General features: G+C 46.6%; 1 protein-coding gene across 2 annotated transcripts in view; it reads left to right on the top strand.

Annotated features, from left to right (window-relative positions):
- Nucleotides 1–20,161, top strand: part of NRPC1 (nuclear RNA polymerase C1) — a 209,708-nt gene that overhangs the window by 46,367 nt on the left and 143,180 nt on the right. For both annotated transcript variants that reach the window (XR_015542205.1, XM_087385582.1), the window contains exon 4: nt 9,998–10,157. Coding sequence is in view for 1 of the 2 variants with exons in the window: in XM_087385582.1 (XP_087241708.1) it covers nt 9,998–10,157 (160 nt within the window). In the remaining variant the exon portion in view is untranslated. The remainder of the gene's footprint in view (nt 1–9,997; nt 10,158–20,161) is intronic.

The raw sequence follows: 20,161 nt of genomic DNA, 5'->3' as shown, positions 1-20,161 counted from the left end.
GGTACGCCGACGCACAGATGGAGATTACTCCCCCTCCAAACCCCCTTCAAAATCGCAACGATCCAACTCTCAAGAGCAGGCTTCCAGCCATAGGCGAGCCTTGTTCTCCACTACCCCCTCATGTTTTGGACTGTGGTCAGTTGGAATGTGCATGGGCTTCATGACGGCACACATAGTTAGTCACAATATCTGATACTTCAACATGAGTTGGAGTGAGCAATGCTTGGAGGGACGTGGATTTTCTTTTGATTCAAGAACACATGTTCTTAGCCCCATACATTAGACGTCGCCATCACCTCCTCCTAGGAAGGCCTCTCGAGGTTTGGTCCCTTGCGGCACGCAGAATTGGTGGGGTTTGCATTTTAGTCTCTCAGGAAGTAGCTCGGATGTCTACGATTAGGGCGAGCTCATTGCAAGCTGGGTAGTTTGGATGGGCCTTCGGGTGGGTGAGTCCAGGGTTGGGATTCTGAATGTGTACGCGCCCGCTTGTAGGCGACATCGCTCTGTTTTTTGGAGACGACTGACGGAATATCTTCCGGATATTGACTCCTGGATTATTGGAGGTGACTTCAATAGTCTAGAGGACAAGCAAGGTGGAGCCTCCTTTGTTGAGATACAGTGCAGCAAGGAGGAGCACTTGTGAGCAGTTTATTTACGCTATTAGTGGCAGAGACTCCTGAAGGTAGGCAAAGTTTACTAGGCATCCTGGCAGCCTTCATTTTCCTTTCGAAAAAAGGAGACATGATGGCTTGTTGGAGCGCCTTGACAGGTTTTATGTTGGAGACTTGGTGTTGCACAGGGGAGGCTCCATAGGCATCTTAGCAGGCACCACTATGTCAGATGACTCCTTGACATTTTTCTGTTGTTTTGGGAGCACATATGCACTCCGCTCCGCTTGGCTTGCCAAGAAATTTTTGACTCAGGCTCGCTCCCGCAGTCATTGAGCCGAGGTTGGATATGCGTGATTCCCAAGGGGGGAGATAGATCGGACATCAGGTTGTGGAGGCCGATCACCTTACTAGACACTGCTTACAAGATTTGGCCAAAGTCTTGAGCTTGCGGTTGAGACCCCACCTGTCGGACATCATTCATGACATACAGACAGGTTTTGTTTAGGAACGCAGTATCTTGGACAACATCTTGAATTTTTGGGAGGTAGTTGATTGGGCCAGGGAGGAGTTGCAGCCTCTCGCCATCCTTCTCTCAGATTTTGAGAAGGCATATGATAGAGTGGAGTGGTCCTTTTTGTAGGGCACCATGCGGAGGCTTGGTTTCTCAGAGCGGTGGATCAGAGGACTCTTAGCTCCATACGTAGGGAGCTGCAGCTAGGTGATCATCGGGGGACACACGGGTGAGGCCTTCTCTCTCTCTCGCTCAGTTCGGGCCTCGGCAAGGCTGCCCACTTGGCCCCTCCCTCTTTCTTTTTCTAGCAGAGGCATTGGGCTATTTTCCATGCTCTCAGGTGACTTGGCTCTCAGAGGCATTGGGAAATTTTCTACACTCTCAGAGTTTGGAGCCGGCTCCATAGGGATGCAAAGACTAAAGGACAAAACCTCTTGCATTTGAAGGGGCAGGTATATGGATGGCAGAGCTTGACGCAATGATCCCCGCCTCTTGGTGGGAAGGGCTACGCAGTCCTTGGACCCTTCATAGTTGGTTTGGGTAGTTTTCACATATAGGGGTGCCTCTTAGGGTTCGCTTTTTTCGAGAGACCCTTGTTTCCATTCACCGCAAGTTCTACAAAGTAGGGCATGGAGGCCTGTTACAGATAGAGACAAACAGGGATGGTCTGGATGAGGTGGCCTTGGATGGTTTGGAGTGGCAGTGGATCAGGGTAGTGGACCGCTTAGGCAAGATATTGATACGGACACAATCATGTCATCCCCAGAGGGATCAGTTTGGCGTTTGTGGCTTTGGGAGGGTCGGCCCCTCCATGATATTCAATGGGACCTGGGAGAGTTGTTCAGGCCAGCCAGAGTAGGGCCCTCGAGTAGAGTAGAGAGGTGCCCTTTTCTCGTACACGACTCGCATTGGTCGTCTTCTTCAACTGGAGGCAGCTGCTTGGACAACCTCAAGGGAGCGCCACTAGGTCAAGCAAGAGGTTCCTCGGGAGGTCGTCTCTTGGTTCTACCCTCGTTCTTGGACTAGCATGAGACCACATGAGATCTTCTACTTCTTTTGGTTGTTGGTCCATGGGGGCTTGCCTATTGGCCCTTGGCTAGAGTAGATGTGTGTAGATGGTATATATTTTTGCTTGGGATATCTGTTCGATGTATAAACCCCCACCTTGGTTGTTAGCCCTTGTTCCAGAGATTCCCTAGGCAGTGTGCTGGGTTCCCTAGGAAAGAGTCTGGTTATTTTCTGACAGCCAGTTCTTTCTCTTGTACTTACCTTCCTAAGCTCCTTTTGGCAGCCATGGCTTCCTTTGAAAGGGTTGTCCAGTTCCAAGGGCTTGTAAAATTCGTTGATCCTTTGAACTTGTGCGCATGTGGTGAAAACGGAACTCTGCAAAAGTACATTACGTATAGCCAAAGTGACTATACCAATAGAAAAAAGCCTGATGCATGCAATGAATTCAAGCCACTTTGCATATCCACAATATGGTCCCCTAGTCACTTTTATTTACCACTTGCATCGAGAATATGAAAATAGAGCCTTTTCAAGTGTCTCAAGTCCATCTATGATTCATAGATTTTCCTATTGTTCCGTTGATAATTCAACATCGAACTTCACAGTTAAACTCCTCCAATGTAGTATTGCTTTTGTCTTCACAAGAAAATTTTGAAAACTTCAAGAGATTCTTTCAATTCGGCAATCAAGCGATATCTTGATTCTTGCAAAAATGTGGAAACCTATAGTGCCTAGGAATTCCACTAAATAGCTTCTTACATTGCTGCTCGAACTGTAGGTGGAAACACTGAACTGACTGCAGAATCTAGTGACAAAATGGGTGCCATAATCTAGGCCTCTTGTCGAGCGTGCAATGCCGCTTTCATTGATGCTTCTTTGTGATGCATAGCATCGACGCTTAGATCGAATGCGTCCTTGATTTTTGTAGCTTCCAGTTCTACCGCACAGCAAAGGGGTTCACGTAGATGATGCCAGGTATTAGCTTGATTATACTGTCGCGCATCTTAGAGATCCTACTGGAGTAGCCACTGAGGACATCTTGCATCTTGACGCCATTTTGTAGATCTTGGTGGGAGATGAAAATGGAGTACTGATCGGGATCTGCAGGAAGGTGCGAGGTGTATTGGTTGTAGACAAATCGTTGTGGAAGAAGATGGGGATGCAGCCAATGATGAAGCCATCGAAGGTGGAGTGACCGGTAGGGCTGTTGCCGGGGTTTTGGAGGCAGAATTCGGAGAGGAGGAAGCGGTCACGGATAGGCAAGGGGTTGTGGGCGCAGTTGATTTTTTGGCAGTCGAGAGTTGTATTGTGTTTTTCAAGCATCAATAGAAGCTTCCTTTTCTGTTGAAAAAAAAAGGCTGATCTGGGAGCAATGGAAGGAAGCTGAAATGTGAGGAGGAGACGCCAAACTGAAGGATTTGAAGTGTAATTGCAAATTCATAATGTGAAAGTTCAAGAAATGGTCAATATAAAGCCCAAAGTCAACCAAAGTCAACTTAGGACTAAATGTCCTATGTGTACTAGGTGTTCAAATAGAGGACTAAGTGTCCTGAGTCTATAAGGCCATACGAGGGCTAAGTATCAGCCTCTCAAATAGGGCTGCCTCAATCAACATAGATCAAGCCTTTGCCATAGATCACAGAGGCAAAGATAAGGGGGGCGAGTTCTTATAGCGCTTCCAGTTGGAGGATTGTAAGTGGGTTTCTACACCATTGGAGCTTGGCTTCTATTTCTCCTCTGAAGTTGGAGTGACCAGTCTCTCAGTTAAGCAGGTTCATGCACAAGCCTAGTACACATCATTGGCAGACAATGAAATGTTTTTTCCGATACTTGAAAGGCATGCAGCATTGGGATTGTTTGATGAAGATAAGTCTTCACTGGTTATGCATGCTTTTCATGAGTAGTGACTGGGCTGGTTTTTACGACACCCTTGTGTCTCACAGTGGCAACTGTTTCATGCTTGCTGTCCATGCATTTCTTGGTTCAACAAGATGCAACCTACAGTTGCTACTTCCAGTTTTGAAGCCGAGTATATGGCAGCCTTCAGAGCTACTGTAGAGTGTGTTTTGCTTCGCAACTTGCAGATATTGATGTCAGCCAGGCAGGCAATGAAATGTGTCTTCCGATACTTGAAAGGCATGCAGCATTTGGGATTGCTATATGATATGATAAGTCTTCACTCGTTATGCATGTGTTCACGGACAATGACTGGGCTGGTTGTTACGACACCCGTTTGTCTCACAGTGGCAACCGTTTCATGCTTGATTGTTCATTCATTTCTTGGTTCAGCAAGAAAGAGCCTACAGTTGCTACTTCTAGCTGTGAAGCTGTGTACAGGGCAACCTTCACAGCTACTTTAGAGTGTGTTTTGTTGTGCAAGTTACTTTTGCAGATCTTGATGTTAGCCACACAGGCAGTGAAATGTGTTTTCTGATACTTGAAAGGCATGCTGCAATTGGGACTGTGATATGATGATAAGTCTTCAGTGGTTATGCATGCCTTCGTGGACAGTGACGGGCTGGTTGTTACGACACCCGTGTGTCTCACAATGGCAACACTTTTATGCTTGGCTCTCCATGCTGTTCTTTGTTCAGCAAGTACAATTGCTACTTCGAGTTGTGAAGTTGAGTATAGGGCAGGCTTCACAGCTACTGTAGAGTGTTTTTGGCTTCGCAAGGTACCTGCATGGCAGCTAGGCATCTTTTACCATGATCTACACTGATCGGCCATAGTGCTTTGGAGGTTGCATGCAATTCTTTCTTTCATGCACATACCAAGCACATTGAGGTGCACTATCATTATGTTCTAGAGTGACTGTCAGCTGGAGATATACAATTATCCTACATTCCCACAGAGGATAACTTAGCATATTTCTTCACGAAGACTCTACCAAGACCTGAATTTGTAGCTTTTCGGCAAGCTTTATACTTGTTACCTTTTGTTATATGGTTCTGCTTCCCTGTACTATCATAGGTTGCTATATCCATCACAGATGCAACCACGATGTAGCTTCCAGGCATACCTGAGATGTATTCAGGATACTTCAGCCATACCATGGGTGTGTGTGTGTGTGTGTGTTTGTTGATACTTAGCCTTGGTAGGCTAGTTAGGACACCTAGTCCTATTAAGACACCTAATACACTTAGGGCATTTCAGTTCCGAATTGACCGCATTGCTCCCGCATCAAACAGTACTAGAAGTGGATCGATTCAGATAACTGATAGAAGAGACTCCTTCTTTTTGTACCTTCTTACTATATCTTAAGGAGACAAATACCACACCTACCAACGTGGCAGAGATTTGGAGCTTGGGAAGAGGAAGAGGCAGGTTCGAGAGAGAAGGAGGGAGGTTCGGGGAGAGAGGAGGAGGTTTGGGGAGAAGCTGAGGGCATGAGGGGCCACCTATCTTGCAAAGGAGGAGATCATAGGTCGTTGGAGTGACACGTGGCGAAAATCGCAGGGGGCGACAGTGGGATAGCTTGCAATGGCGGGGCTGCTGTGACATGGTGCAACTGGCATGGCACTGATCTGGAAACGTTGCAGGTCCCGGAGTGCAACATATAGGGAGAGAGGGTGCGTTGCATTGCCACGTGGATGAGGCAGTATGCGAATATATGCTACGTGGCAACATGAGAGTGCACGGGACGGAGGTGGCATGCAAGGCGCAGGAGTGCACGGGTAGCAGTAAATGGGGCACAAAAGGGTTACGGGTATCCGCAAAGAGGGGTGAGGAGTAAATACCCAAGGGGGGGGGGAGTAAATAAGAAGCGCCACAGTGGTAGAGCCGTTGGTTTGCGCGGGACAGAGAGAGAGGGCAAGGATATGCGGCCAGTGGGGAGAGGGGGTGAGAGATAGAGAGAGAGAGAGAGAGAGAGAGAGAGAGAGAGAGAGAGAGAGGAGAGAGAGAGAGAGAGAGAGAGAGAGAGAGAGAGAGAGAGAGAGAAATGACAAAGTGCACAGAAAAATGAAGTCATACAAGCCTCAGTGGGCTGAAGCAAAGGGTACGCTAGGATCCTTGCTGAGTATTAGTCTATGCTAATAGAATCATAATAATCATATGAATCAATCTATCTAGGCGCTAGGACGAAACCGAAGCCTCGTATAGTGATGGCTCTTTGGTGGGCTGCGAAAATGTCTCTGGTGAGAGAAAGAAAGAAAGTTTATCAAAGTCTTCGGGAGACGGTGAAGATCTATGAGACTAAAGATAACTGATACAATGAGCATAACGGTGGTGGTCTCAAAACGGGCCAACCAACCGTTTCTACAAAAAAAGAGGTTATGAAGGACTATGTGTCTAGTCCTGATACAAAAAATATGTGTCTACCTCCAGATGATACAAAGAAGAAGAAGGGGGGGGCACAAAAAAGTGGGGCAGAGGGAGGAGATACAGTATACATGTGCAGGTGGTGATCGTCAGAGACCAATCATAGAGGGGCCATCAAATGGGAAGTCGGAAAAAACCCTGCGATAGATGATTGGCCTTTGACGTCACGCGGCCTAGTCGAGCTCGGCGGTCGTCGGGGGCGGCGGGTGGCCCTGTGGATGAGGGCAACGGTAACCCCAGTGGGGCGGGCTGAGAGCAAAGACGAGATGTCATGGACCTGGATGTGTGAATCTGTCCGCTGACGCAGCTGTCGTGACTCTGGCTCTCGCTCACGTCCGCGTCGTCGGCTAGACTGAGAAGAGGTATCCTGTGGCTGAAAGAAGTCAGTGATAGGCCACTGGATTCCTCACGCTGTGTGTGGAGAGAGAGAGAGAGAGAGAGAGAGAGAGAGAGAGAGAGAGAGAGAGAGAGAGAGAGAGATTCACCCTCCTAAATCTTTCAGAGCCGAGGAGTGGAGAGAGAGAGAGAGAGAGAGAGAGAGAGAGAGAGAGAGAGAGAGAAGGGGGGGGGGACACACACAGAGGAGGCAAAGAGAAGAGAGAATATATATATATATATATATATAGAGAGAGAGAGAGAGAGAGAGAGAGAGAGAGAGAGAGAGAGGGGGAGGGAGGGAGGGAGAAGAGGGGGAGACACACACACACACACACACACACAGAGGAGGAAAAGAGAGAGAGAGAGAGAGAGAGAGAGAGAGAGAGAGAGAGAGAGAGAGGCCAGGCCACTAAATTAAGGCTAGGTTACATAGCATAATCCCAACAAAGCAACAACAAATTACACACATGAACACATATCAACACCTGGGTCTCAAGCATCGCATTTAGTTTCAATCTCGATATATTGCAAGTGAGTATGCTCTCAATCCAGGCAAGGGCTTTCGTCCCTTTTCTCTATAAACTCAAGCATGCCTTTTCAGCATCACAATTGTGGACATAAGAAAGGTCAAAGTGAAATGCTTGCTTGCTGTTTAAGTATGGAAGTTGGGTACACTTTGGTCATTATGCCATGGAAAAAGCTTGCAAAATCCATAGATGTAAGGGGGAGTTTGCTATCTCTCACAGCCATTCCACAAATCTCTCCAAAGAGCTACCACTCGATGAATGAAGACCTGAAGATCTGCAACTCCTCAAGGTGGCTGCACGTCGAGGATGGTACCGTTGCGACATTTCACCACGGCCACTTTCAGGTTGTCCCATTGCTTGTTCAACTGTGTCTTATCTCAGCAGTGCAATGATTTTGTGAGAAGCTATTTTTAATTGATGAGTCAATTGAACCTTTCATATGCATTCAATCGCCACATTTCGTGTATGAATTGGCCCCAATTGCCCGTGCAAAAAACTTCTTGCCATGTTGATGATCATTCATACATGGTGTTTGGTTTATTGTTGGCTTTCAAAGAAGAGTAGGGAAAATCGACACTTCCTTGCTCGATCTTTTCTTGAAAAGTTCTAATGTTGAAGAGGGCACTCAGAGCGTTGCACTCGATGAATGAGCTTTATATCGGTGCATGGGTATAGATGCCCAATGTTATAAGTCAAAAAGCTGGTTTTCTTTAAACAAACGTGGTTTAGGATCCTCTAGACACATAGAGAAATGTAGAAGGGGGAGTTGGCACGAGATGCTAGAAGAGAGATCAGGAATGTAAAAACCATCACCCAAAACACCAAGATGCCAGCAGGCCAAGCCAAAAAGAACCTTTTATAGAAATTCACTACTAAGGCCCTTCATTGATATGTGTTGATGTGTGTGGGTTAATGCAATGGCATTGTGTGTGATGTCATCTAGGGCATACGTTCCTCATCCTTGGCCATCCACTACCTAATAGCTAGACAAGCCTAGCTAGGGTGCGGTTGGCTAACCTTGGTTAACTTAGCCATGGATATGGTCAAGCCCTTCATCATTACATCCCTTGCTACTTAAAGAACATAATCTCTTCCAAGGTAGTCCAATGGCATTATTATAGAACTAAACCAAACATAAGATAAGGACATTCTTGAAGAATAGAGTCGAGGTTCCAAGAGCTTTCAACTTTTGAAACCTTTCCACTTGATCATATATTCTAGGTGAATTTGGTTACCAACCCACGTGGTGCCTTTATTTGATATTCTATTTAATTGAAATTAATGACATTTCAACACCTTGAGACCCAGCGGAGCGGGTCTGTAACCCGTCGTAGACGGGTCAGGCCACTCGTGGTACTAATGCTAGGAAATTTCAACTCAGCCTTAAGAACTGGAAGCCCATCAGAGCTCTTCATTGGGAAAATTTTCAGATTTCTGCAAATCCATTGGGAGAAACTTTGGAATCCCTCCGGAATAGAAAAATCATTGTCTTCTTTTGGCTTTCTATTGATAAACGCTTGGAAGCTTGTAAGGGCGGGTCTAGGTTCCTGAAGCAGTGAGGTCTAGGTTCGGGGTAGCCCCTACTTGCCCTCGTTGCCTATTGGCTGAGATGTCCATTCAGCTTTTTTTATGAAATTGCATACATGCCGGATTTGTTTGGAAGGGGATTCCTAGTCTTTTGAGTGCTTTTGTTGCTTCCCCATTCTTCGTGACATGGGGTTCAGTTGCTTGGTTGTTGCTTTTGGGGCTTGAGGTCTTTTAGAGAGGCATGACTCTTCTTGGGCTCTTTCAGTTCGGCAACACTGTGCCTTACAACCTGCACATTTCTCAGTGGATATCTTCTAGGAGATTCTGACAACAAGCAGTTCAGTGTGTAATATTTGGAGATCTAGATGCATAAAGGCTTTGGATGGCTCTGATCCACCCTTCACACACATTGGCTAGTATTTGGATAGATATTGTACACACTTGGATGGCCATTTGATGAGCATGCAGGGGTCTTCCCTGGCACTTTTGCCAAGAGGGCTGTTTTCCTCAAGGAGTGGAGTGGCTCTCGGTTTTGAGACCTTGTGCTTTCTTAAATATGAACTTTAAGATTTCATACCACCATTCATTAAAATTTAACATGCTTTATGGGTGTATGTGTGTAGAAAATGGAAATGTGAGCACGCATGTACGTGCACACATGAGTGGTATAGATATAGGGATATGGAGGAGTGCAAATAATCTCCATATCTTAATGCATAAGGCTTATTATACTAATGCATAATTGTATATATGACTATTATCCACAGGTAGGTGAAGAATCACAAACACTATACTTGAAGAGAGAGGATCAGTGAGGTAGCAATGTTGACACGCTCACATAATTTAAGCACATGATCACCACGCCTCACACTCATGTTTTTCCAACATTTACCTTTAACCCATCGAGGATAATTATTGTCGTGTGCCCATCCACTCTTATTTATTGAGGATTACATGCGCTAGCTCATGGGACTTTTTTAAAATATTACTTTTACTTTCTATTAATAATTTACGTGAAGGTGAATTTTTCTTGTGTGCATCTATATAGTTGTGGGTTTGCAATGTTTCTAAGTTGTCTTTTAATTGTCACGTGTGGATGGGTATAAATGCAGTCATGTGCAAGTGTGTTGCTATCTGAAAAGGACCGTCAACAATGTTTGCGTCGAATGCGAAATCCAAAAATCGAAGTTCTACAAAGAAGAGCAGTTTTTAAAAAGGTTATAGACATGTGCAAACGTGTACGATTTTGCCCAAAGTGTGGCGACTTCAATGGTGAGAATTGAGCTTTCTTAAAGTATACTTCAGATGCGATGAGTTTGCTGGTGTATGCTTGTTTGAGAGACCTACTTGGAAGAGGTAAAGGGTCTTGACGGTGGATTTGAAGACGTGATGAAAATATGGAGTTGTTTGACATGGTATAGATAACACGGAATCCAATTCTATTGTACCCCTCACCTTGCAATATATGCATCGTTTTTAATGCCTCAAGCCCTACAACATCATGAACGTAAACCCAACAAGAATGATCGAGAAAGACCACTATATTCATGGATGGATGATCATGTTGTGTGGATGCATGGAAATGTATGCATCAGTGAGATACTAGGTTTATATAATTGTTTTCAGCCAACAATTTAGTGCAATGCGGCATTTTGGCAACGTCATAATAGCTGATTCGACCCAATTGACTTGCCATGTGTCAATATTGTGAGGTTGAAATTTTTGCTTGTTTGGGTTTTACACAATGAATTGCCAAAAACATAATGGCTTTGTTCGTCATGTTGATCCAATGGACAGCCACTCTTCTCGTCATATCTTTTGTAATGTATGTAACTGCAGAAGATCCTATGTATGACCTGGTTGACCTCAAGTTACCGGAGTGGGGAGAATGGCGCGTCAATGTTGTACTAGAAGGGAGAAAGAAAGAACGAAAGTCTATTAAAGTCTTCGGAAGATCAAAGGGTCTATGAGACTAAAAGAAACTGATACAATGAGTTGAGGGGTGGAGCCACTAAGTGAATACAAAGGAAAACCCATAACCCTAAACATAACCGCGTCGACACATAGAGAGAGTATAGTAGTTTGGACTTATATAGTCCCCACCACAATCGCCTCTAATTCTCACTAGAGTACTCCTACCTTGGTCCCTTTTTCCCCCTTCATTACACACAGGTGCCGTGTTGGGAGCATAGACTAGAGAATGGGAACGTTTCGGGAATGTCAGATATCGGAACGGAAACATTTTGGAAGGGGGGACGTGGAAACGGGAACGAGAATTCCACATCATACAACACATCATCATATGACTTTCCTAGAACATGAAAGAAACTAACATTTTACAACTTTAAAATTTCCATTTCAGCTCTTGAACTTTGAAAAACACACAATTGGAGCATTTCAAAATCTATACTTCGAGTACGTGGATAATCCCTAATATAAGAGAATACAATTTTCAATATCTCTAACATATGAGAATAAATTTTTTGATACGTTAAAAAAATTTATGGGGACCTTCCCAGAATGTGGCTTTGTCTGGAATGAAGTTCCCACTGTATAGGAAGGGGAACAAAACTATGGTAGGAAGTAGATGGACATATTCAAGAGAGACCTTGCCTACAACAACCTAGAATGTCATGATTTGCTACACGTGTACCAAGCTGTTATTGAGACTATGATGATGACATGGCACTCGTGTCATATTCCAATTTCCCGACCTGGAACTGAACGAGCTCCCAGTGGAGCTCAGCTTTTACAGGGATCATTGCCTACATATCTCAGAGGAGGGGTTTATTGACCCATCAGGATATACACGGGTTCATCCACCCCATTCACTGAGGATCTCTTTTGGCGAGTTTCGGGTCTCTTCGCATAGACTCCGTATTGAGAGTGGCTGAGTGGAGGGTTTACCTAGGGAGAGAAAATATGCACGTTGTGTGACCTACAGGAGATTGAGTTTGAGGAGCATTTCATTTTCAGATGCCTAGTGTACTATGAGATTGGAGGGCGCTTCTATTGCCTATTCAGAGATAGCTCTGGGTGTTATCCCGCTTCCTCTCTTTTTTAGACTAGAGATGCTTGGCCGCCTTCATTCATGAGGCAAATAGACGCCGTGAACGCCTACTTCGATTGTAGAGACATGATGGAAAGGCACCGAACCACAACGAAGTGGCAATGTACTTTGCTAAATTCTTGTACGTGCAATTTATCAAAGGTATCCAAGTGGAATTTTCGTCTTATAGGGATAGGCGAACGCGTGGTCATACGACCGATCCATATCCATGACTAGGTTTGCATTGGGCTCTATATGATGGAGATGTGCCAGCATAGGGAGACACTACTACGACAGATCAGAGAGTAGTAGGAGGCGGCTAGGCCACAGGATATAGAGGCTGACCGGGCACATCGACACATCACAAACTTTTATACATTTGAGTTAGCTCCCAGACACATCGGAGTAGAGGAGAGGATTTAGCTGATATGAGGGCAGCTTGGATCAGCAGAGAGACCTGACATGGTGTTGCTGAGAGAGGGACGTAGAGACCACGCGCGAGACAGAGCGCCCTAATGTTCTGCTCCAGTCTCTACTAGTCATCCGGATGACTCCAATGCCAGTTGCAATAATCTCCATCGAGGCAAGTCCTAGACTCTTGGATGAATGTCACTGTCCGAAAGATGGCATCAATCTGTAGAGGAGTCATGACAAACTCTGCTTGTACTATCTCATGTCGAACTGAGGGCTTACTCCGCGAATCATCATGGACCCCATAATCACCTGTAGCCGCTCAGGTTTCCTCCACTCGATCTTCGGTAGATTACACCCAGAAGGGTTCTGCATACATGGCCGTCAGCCGCACTAGTGTGTTGAAGAGCCAGATCTTCGTCGGTGGGTCCTGGAAGTGTGCTTGGAAGCACTCTCTCTCTAGTTGGGTCAAAGCACTCCATCCTTGTGTGAATCTGCTGCATGGGTCATCGTGAAAACGGGTCTTGTGAAGACTGCTCCCAGATATGTGTAGGACTGCACTATCTCCACTGGCTCACTACGATAAGTGAAGCCAAGTTGATGAGTCATTGCATGTGAGGTGTCAAAGATTATAACCTTGGTCTTTCCAAGGTTGACTGTCAAGTCTCTCTCTGTGCATAACACCTCTAGGGCCTCTAGATGTCTCTGCAGTCCTTCCACTGAAGAGACCACCCGTGACACAAAGAGAGACTAGAGCACACTCTATTGAGGTCTGGCCTATCACAGCATTCCTTAGAGGAGACCGCCTGAGACAAGGGGTCACTTTGAACATAGCCCAGCGGGTTCAGAGATCGAGAAGACCACGCCCCCTCCGTTGGCCACCACAGCGTGAGACAATCCGACAGACGCAGTTTCAAGAAATTTTCACCGCTCACAGATGAGCCGTCGGGCTTTAGTTTTTTAGTACCAACTCTCAGCTTGCTTCAGCTTGTATTTGATTTGTACTTGATTTTTGCTCAAGCTATTGAGCTCTTTAGATAAGCATAGTACTCAGCAAGGGTCCTAGTGTTGATTTTTGTACTTGATTTGTACTTGATTTTTGCTCAAGCTATTGAGCTCTTTAGATTAGCATAGTACTCAGCAAGGGTCCTAGCGAGCCCTTTGCTCTAGCCCATTGAGGCTTGTATGAGTTTTTCCTTTGTGATGTACTTTGTACTTTGTCCCATAGGCCCTGTCTGACCTTCCACAGACGTTAATACATCTCTCTCTCTCTCTTTCTCTCTCTCTCTCTATCTATCTCTCTCTCATACAAAGATCCGAGAGACCACGCCCCCTGCCATGGCGAGAGATAGCTCGACAACTACAGATATGCGACATCTTTGCATCTCATTGGAGGGATACCACAACTCTCAGATATGTCTTTGGAGCTTTCACACTACCAACTGGAGTCTCTTGAGAGCTTCAGAGTGTGTTTTTTGAGTTTTGAGTGTTTGAGATCATTAGCTTAGCTTAGCACTCAGCAAGGGCCTTAGCAAGCCCTTTGTATGAGTTATTTTGCTGATTGTACTTTGTCTCATAGGCTCGTGAGGCATCCCGAAGACGTTAATACAACTTTCTCTTTCTGCAATTCTCTACAGGTCTTCTCTTTAGGGGCCATCTCAATGGAGAAGAGAGACTCACCCTCTAGGTTTCTCTAGATCCGGATTCGACACATGGACAGCCAGGATTTGTTCATAGCAGTGTGCTACTTCCTCCCTGAGACTTCTCACTTTGCCTGAGAGATTCTAGTGGAGACTGAGACATCACCATACGCAGCTCTCTATGAGGACATCGTTGATCTCTCGAGCCGTAGGGAAGTCCTCGTGGTTGGGGACACTTCAACGCGAGGACAGGGGCGCTTTAGGTACCACTCCTCGACTTAAGGGATGTATTGTATTATGCTACCAGACATTGACCTAGAGGATGTGCAATGAAGGAGGCACTGGCTGAATTGGTGAAGGGGCCAGAGATGACAGGAAAGGGGGAAGAGGAGAGGGGAGAGGGAAGAGGAGAGATAGAGATAGGAGGGAAAGGGGTTAGAGGGAGAGGAAGAGAGAGAAAAGGAGTGAAGGGAAGAGAGATAGAGAGATTGGGAGTAGGCAGCAGGTTGCAGGAAGGAGGAGGGGAAGTCGATAGGATTAGATGCACATCAAAAGTCCCCTTGTACATGAGAGGATAGTACTTGTATAGTACCTCCCTAGCCCTTTAGACCCCTCTATCTTGCAAACACCCCAAATACTAATTATCCTAACCCCCACTAACTTGACCCACTTTTGGCCTTCATTATAACCATCCCTCCTTAAAAAAATGAATTTGTCCTCAAAATTGTAGGTGATGGGCTCCCTGCTGTAAAGAGGACATACGCCGTCATGCATACCAGTAGGGTCAAAAGGAAATGTAATATATTCCTGTGCCTTGGTTGTATTGGAACCTCGAGGGTCATGTGGGTGGTAATTCTTATCATGAAACTCCATAATCACGTAAGTTCCGGCTGTCCCCATGGTTTTTATTCTGCAAACCACATTGTGCTTTGGTGTCCACTTTTCTCCACATGTAAAGCATTGATTGCTTTGCCATATACCCTCAATGGTAGCTTCCATGAGCGCTTCAATGAGCTGTCTTTGCATTGCATCTCTGGTGTCAAGAACTGAATCATCTTCATTATAGCTGCTGTATTTGGAATCAAACAGCTCCATAAGCTTCTTCGATACCCCAACATGCCATGGATCTAGAATTCTCCCATATGAGACAACACAGGGCTCCAATATTTGGATGCTAGTAGCATACATGTCTTTCAGACAGCTTCCAAGTGCATCTAGCCTGCGAACAGCCAAATAATCTGAGAGAGATGAATTAGGCCTGCCAGGAGTCATGTTGGCATGGTCCCACAATCTTTCCTTGTCACTGGATACACCAAAGTCCAACCCTGCTTCGGGCTGAAAAGGGCCAGCTGTCCGTGGGGGAAGGAGCTCGAGGAGACGAGAGCGCTATGGATCAGCAGTGAGACCTGTCATCACCATGATATGGCTGGACGAGAGATGCGGAGACCACACACGACATGTGGGGTGATCAAAGCATGCACGATTGAGGTTCGACCTATCTCAGCCCTCCTTAGAGGGGACCGCTAGAGACAAGGCATTACTCTCGATGTAGCCCATCGGATATAGAGATCCAGGGGAGCGTGCCCCCCGCCACTGCGGGAGACAGCCCGACAGAGACAGATACGTGAGCTCTTTGCATCACATTAGAGGGCCATCAAGGGAGCTTGGCTATATAGAGCCTCCACATGTACTTGGAGCTTTGGTTGTGAGCAGTTGATTGCTCTTTTTTCCTACTTATTTTTGTACTAGTTGTACTAGTTTTTTGCATTCTTAGCACTTAGCACTTAGCACTCAGCAAGGGCCTTAGTGAGCCCTTTGCTTCAACGCACAGTGGCTTGTATGGGTTACATGTATCTTGTATCTTGTCTCATAGATCCCCGAGGTCTCCTGAAGACGTTAATATACCTCTCTCTCTCTCTCTCTCTCTCTCTCTCTCTCTCTCTCTCTTTCCGAAGCCAATTGTGGGAGACATCACAGAGCGCATCTCCAGGAGTGGATTAGCAATTGACAGCCAACCAGTCCTGAAAACATCGGGTGCAATGGGCACCAATGCAGTTCTTTCTCCCACAGCCATCATCTCTACTCCGACCACTGCCTCCCCCACCAGTGTACCAAATACCCCCGTTACCACCACCCTCAGCGTGCCCCCCATAGGAGAGGGTCACAGTTCCTCACCCCCCACACAGCTCCCTTTTGTCTCCACCACTCTTATGTCCCCCCTTCCCCTCACCCAGCAGCCTTTCTCCACTCCCCTGCCATATACAGCCAGCCTATCTCCCACGCCCCCCCAGCCCTACGCCATGTCCCAGTTCGCACCCCCCGGGTCCCACCTGAGACGATAGATTACATCTTTATGGAGCTACATCAACTATGGGATCATACTGTAGCACAAGATCAGCTTATTCAGAGCATGCGCCAGGAGATCACTCACCTCCGTCAGGAGGTTGTCTCTCTCACTGCTACAGTCACAGAGGCCCCGCGCACTACACCAGAGGTGGAGCGGCGGATCGCTACCATCCAGACTACTATTGCGGAGACTACCAGATGGGTGGACGTTGCGAGACGAGCACCCAAAGCAGTAGTCTCAGCCACCATCACTGAGCAGGAACAGAGGGCCAGTAAGGCTCTCAACATCCGAGTACGAGGTATCCCCCGCGCAGATTCACTCACCCCCTTAGCGGACGCGACTGCTTTCGTGACCTCTACCCTCGGCCTCGCCAAGCATGGGATCGAGCATGCATGGCGCACAGGACGGGACCCCACGCGCCCACAGCCACTCATCATCCGATTCAGGGATACTCAGGCTCTCGACTTGCAGCACTCAGGCAGCGTGCTACACTACGGGACCACCCTACTATCTTCATGGATGAGGATCTCACACCTATGCAGGTGGAAGAGCGGCACACCCTGCTTCAGCAGCGAGATGTAGCCCGTCAGGAGGGGAAGTGGGCTGTCGTCCGAGATGGCCACCTATGTCGGAGGAGTACTTTGCTTTAGATGTCCTATCTATTATGCCATTCGAGGCCGGTACCACTGCCTCTTCCGCGACGGATTCAGCCCCCTCCCACACATGCTGCAGTTCCCGGATCAGTGATGCCTAGCCGCTTTCTTACATGAGATGACTCGAGCGGCCCATCACTGATTTCTTCCAGTCACAGGATACCTCTCCTCAGTCTAGCCGACGACGCGGACGTGAGCGAGAGCCATAGCCACGACAGCTGTGCCAGCGGACAGACTCACACATCTGGGTCCATGACATCTCGTCTCTGCTCTCTGCCCGCCCCACCGGGGCTACCGTTGCCCTCATCCACAGGGCCACCCGCCGCCCGCGACGACCGAGCTCGACTAGGCCGCGTGACATCAGAGGCCAATCATCTATCGCAGGGTTTTTTCCGGCCTCCCATTTGACGGCCCCTCTATGATTGGTCTCTGACGATCACCACCTGCACATATATATTGTATCTCCCCCCTCTGCCCCTTTTTTGGTGCCCGCCCCTTCTTTTTTGTATCATCTGGAGGTAGACACATATTTTTTGTATCAGGACTAGACACACCGTCCTTCATAACCTCTTTTTTGTAGAAACGGTTGGCTGGCCCGTTTTGAGACTGCCAGCGTTATGCTCATTGTATCAGTTATCTTTAGTCTCATAGACCTTCACGGTCTCCGAAGACTTTAATAAACTTTCTTTCTTTCTTTCTTTCTCTCCGTTTGTACCTCGCCCGTCTGTACCTCTTCGTCCATATAGACCGTCGTATCTCACCTGTCCATACCTCTCCCCGTTGGGGCCTCTCCGTCCGTACAGCCCGTCGTCCACCAGCCCTTTTTAGCAGCCCGCCACCCGTTAGGCCTTCGCCTCAGCCAGTAGTTACCTCAACCAACAGCAAAAAAACTAACCCTTACCCCAAGTTGGGCTAAACCCCCAACCCAACTTGGGGGTTAGGTGCAGCTAGGGGGTTCAACAGACAGCCAATTATGGATTGGCCTCCAAGTCCCCCTCAACTCCTTCAACCTCCATTAGGACTCGGTACTCTACAGTTGCAGCCATGGCACCCTCTCCATATGCACGGAATTACCAACAAGAACGCTCAAAACGACCCATGCTTGGGCAACAAGTTCAGATTTTTTATCTATAGTAGGCAGTGAGAGAGCTAGGATTGGAACCTGCAGAAGTAAAGGCTCGACTTCACATTCTGGAAGGGCCTGGTAAGCAGGCAGTAATTGATGAGGCTGTAAAATCTTGTAAGGATTACCTCCCTACCGCGCGGCTGGTCTCTACAGCCAAAGATATTGTTCACATTGAAGTACAAACTGCTAAGAAGGAAGTGATTGTGGAAGTGGACACCAAAGCAAGTACGTGTGATATTCAAGCATAGATTAAAGAACACGAAGCTAGATGTGATAATGCACTGAAGATTAGAATGGGGGGACTCCTAGAAGATTGGTACAAAGTGGAGGACACTTATAGGGAAATATTTACAAAGAACAAAGCAAGCTTGCCCAACATTGAATGGGTGGATGATGATGAGCAGGATGATGACGACTCCAGGCCAGCTTCTATTATGCACTATAAAGGTCATGCAATCCTTACACTGAAGTCAAAAGATAGCGGATCAAGCTTCTTCGACAATCTTACAAGCTGAAGGGTACCAAATGGATAGCAGAGGAGCTTAGACAGGCTCAACTCAAGAATAAGGCAACTGAATTAGCTAAAGTCAGGGCTGCCAGAAAGGATGGAAAATGGGCAGTCTACCGTGAAGGCGTAGCCCTAATCAGAGAGTTTAAATCAAAACCAAAAGACTCTCAGTATTAAACTGATGTATGGCTGTTTACTCTTTCAAACTATTATGTAGGTACTCTAAATAATGTGGGTTGCTTTTGCACTCCTTGGGAGCTGCCATGTGCCCTCCTTAAAGCAGATGTACTAGAGGGTTTCTTGTTGTCCCATAGACCTTTTGGTTTCCAGTGGATGTTAATAGACTTTCTTTCTTTCTTTCTTTCTCATCTCTCTCTCTCTCTCTCTTCTTTCTTGGCTCTCTCTCTCTCTCTCTTTCTCTCTCTCTCTCTTCCATTCAGTGTTGTTGCCTTTCTCACCCCCCTCTGCCCCATTTTTGGTGCCCCCCCCTTCTTTTTTGTATCATCTGGAGGTAGACACATATTTTTTGTATCAGGACTAGACACACCGTCTTTCATAACCTCTTTTTTTGTAGAAACGGTTGGCTGGCCCGTGTTGAGACTGCCACCGTTATGCTCATTGTATCAGTTATCTTTAGTCTCATAGACCTTCACGGTCTCCCGAAGACTTTAATAAACTTTCTTTCTTTCTTTCACACTAGTTTGTCTACAAGTCGAGTAGGAATTAGGAATTTGAGAAGAACTGGATTTTCTGGTTCATTACATGTGCCTCGAAGGTCTCTACCAAGATTCCATAAATGGCAATATCTATTTCACGACATCCAAACAAATACCAATGTCCCATAGAGGGCAGCATCTATTCGGTGAAATGCAATCAAATATCTATGGGTCCACTTCTCTTCCTCTGCTGATGCAAAAAGGAGACTGAGGCCTGGTGAGCCTTGCGGACCAGGCTACCCAACAAGCCACTCTTCCCATGGTGAACGTACATCACTATGATGTATAGCTTATGTTGATAGTTGGGGCAGAACATTGATGAAGTTACCAAGGCCCAATTCTTTAGAAATTCTCATGAAGTAGCTTCTATGAAAGGGAAAAGAGCGAAGAGGTTAAAGAAACGTGGGTAGAAGGGTATGTGCACTATTGAAGCTGCCTAGCGAGCTTGCCCCTTGGGAAGACGGATAGCAGGATAGTAGGAGTCAGAAGGAGGCAAAGAGGGAGGAGGAATTGTAGAGGCTCTTGAGTCTAGAGGAACGAGTCAGGGAGGGGCAGATTGACGGGGAAGGCTAAGAGGGGGAGGTGAAGTGTCGGAAGGAAGGGGGGAGGAGAGGAAAGAAGAAAAAAACAGTGAGGGGGTAGGTTGAGAAATCGGTTAGGGCATAAGTGTGAAGGATTGGGGTTGGGAGGAGGGGGAAAGAGAAAGTGGAGGAGCTATAAGAAAGAAAAAAAAGAAAGCAACATCATCTACATCATCATCATTGTCGTCATGTCAAACCAAATCCATTGTCAAGTCTGGTCCGATATATGGTAGATACTGGAGGTC

The sequence above is a fragment of the Dipteris shenzhenensis genome, chromosome 15 (assembly GCF_047967505.1).
Source record: "Dipteris shenzhenensis isolate YYH24624 ecotype China chromosome 15, Dip_SZ_1.0, whole genome shotgun sequence".
In the NCBI taxonomy this organism is placed as follows: Eukaryota; Viridiplantae; Streptophyta; class Polypodiopsida; order Gleicheniales; family Dipteridaceae; genus Dipteris; species Dipteris shenzhenensis.
This window is presented reverse-complemented; position numbering and strand designations above follow the sequence as displayed.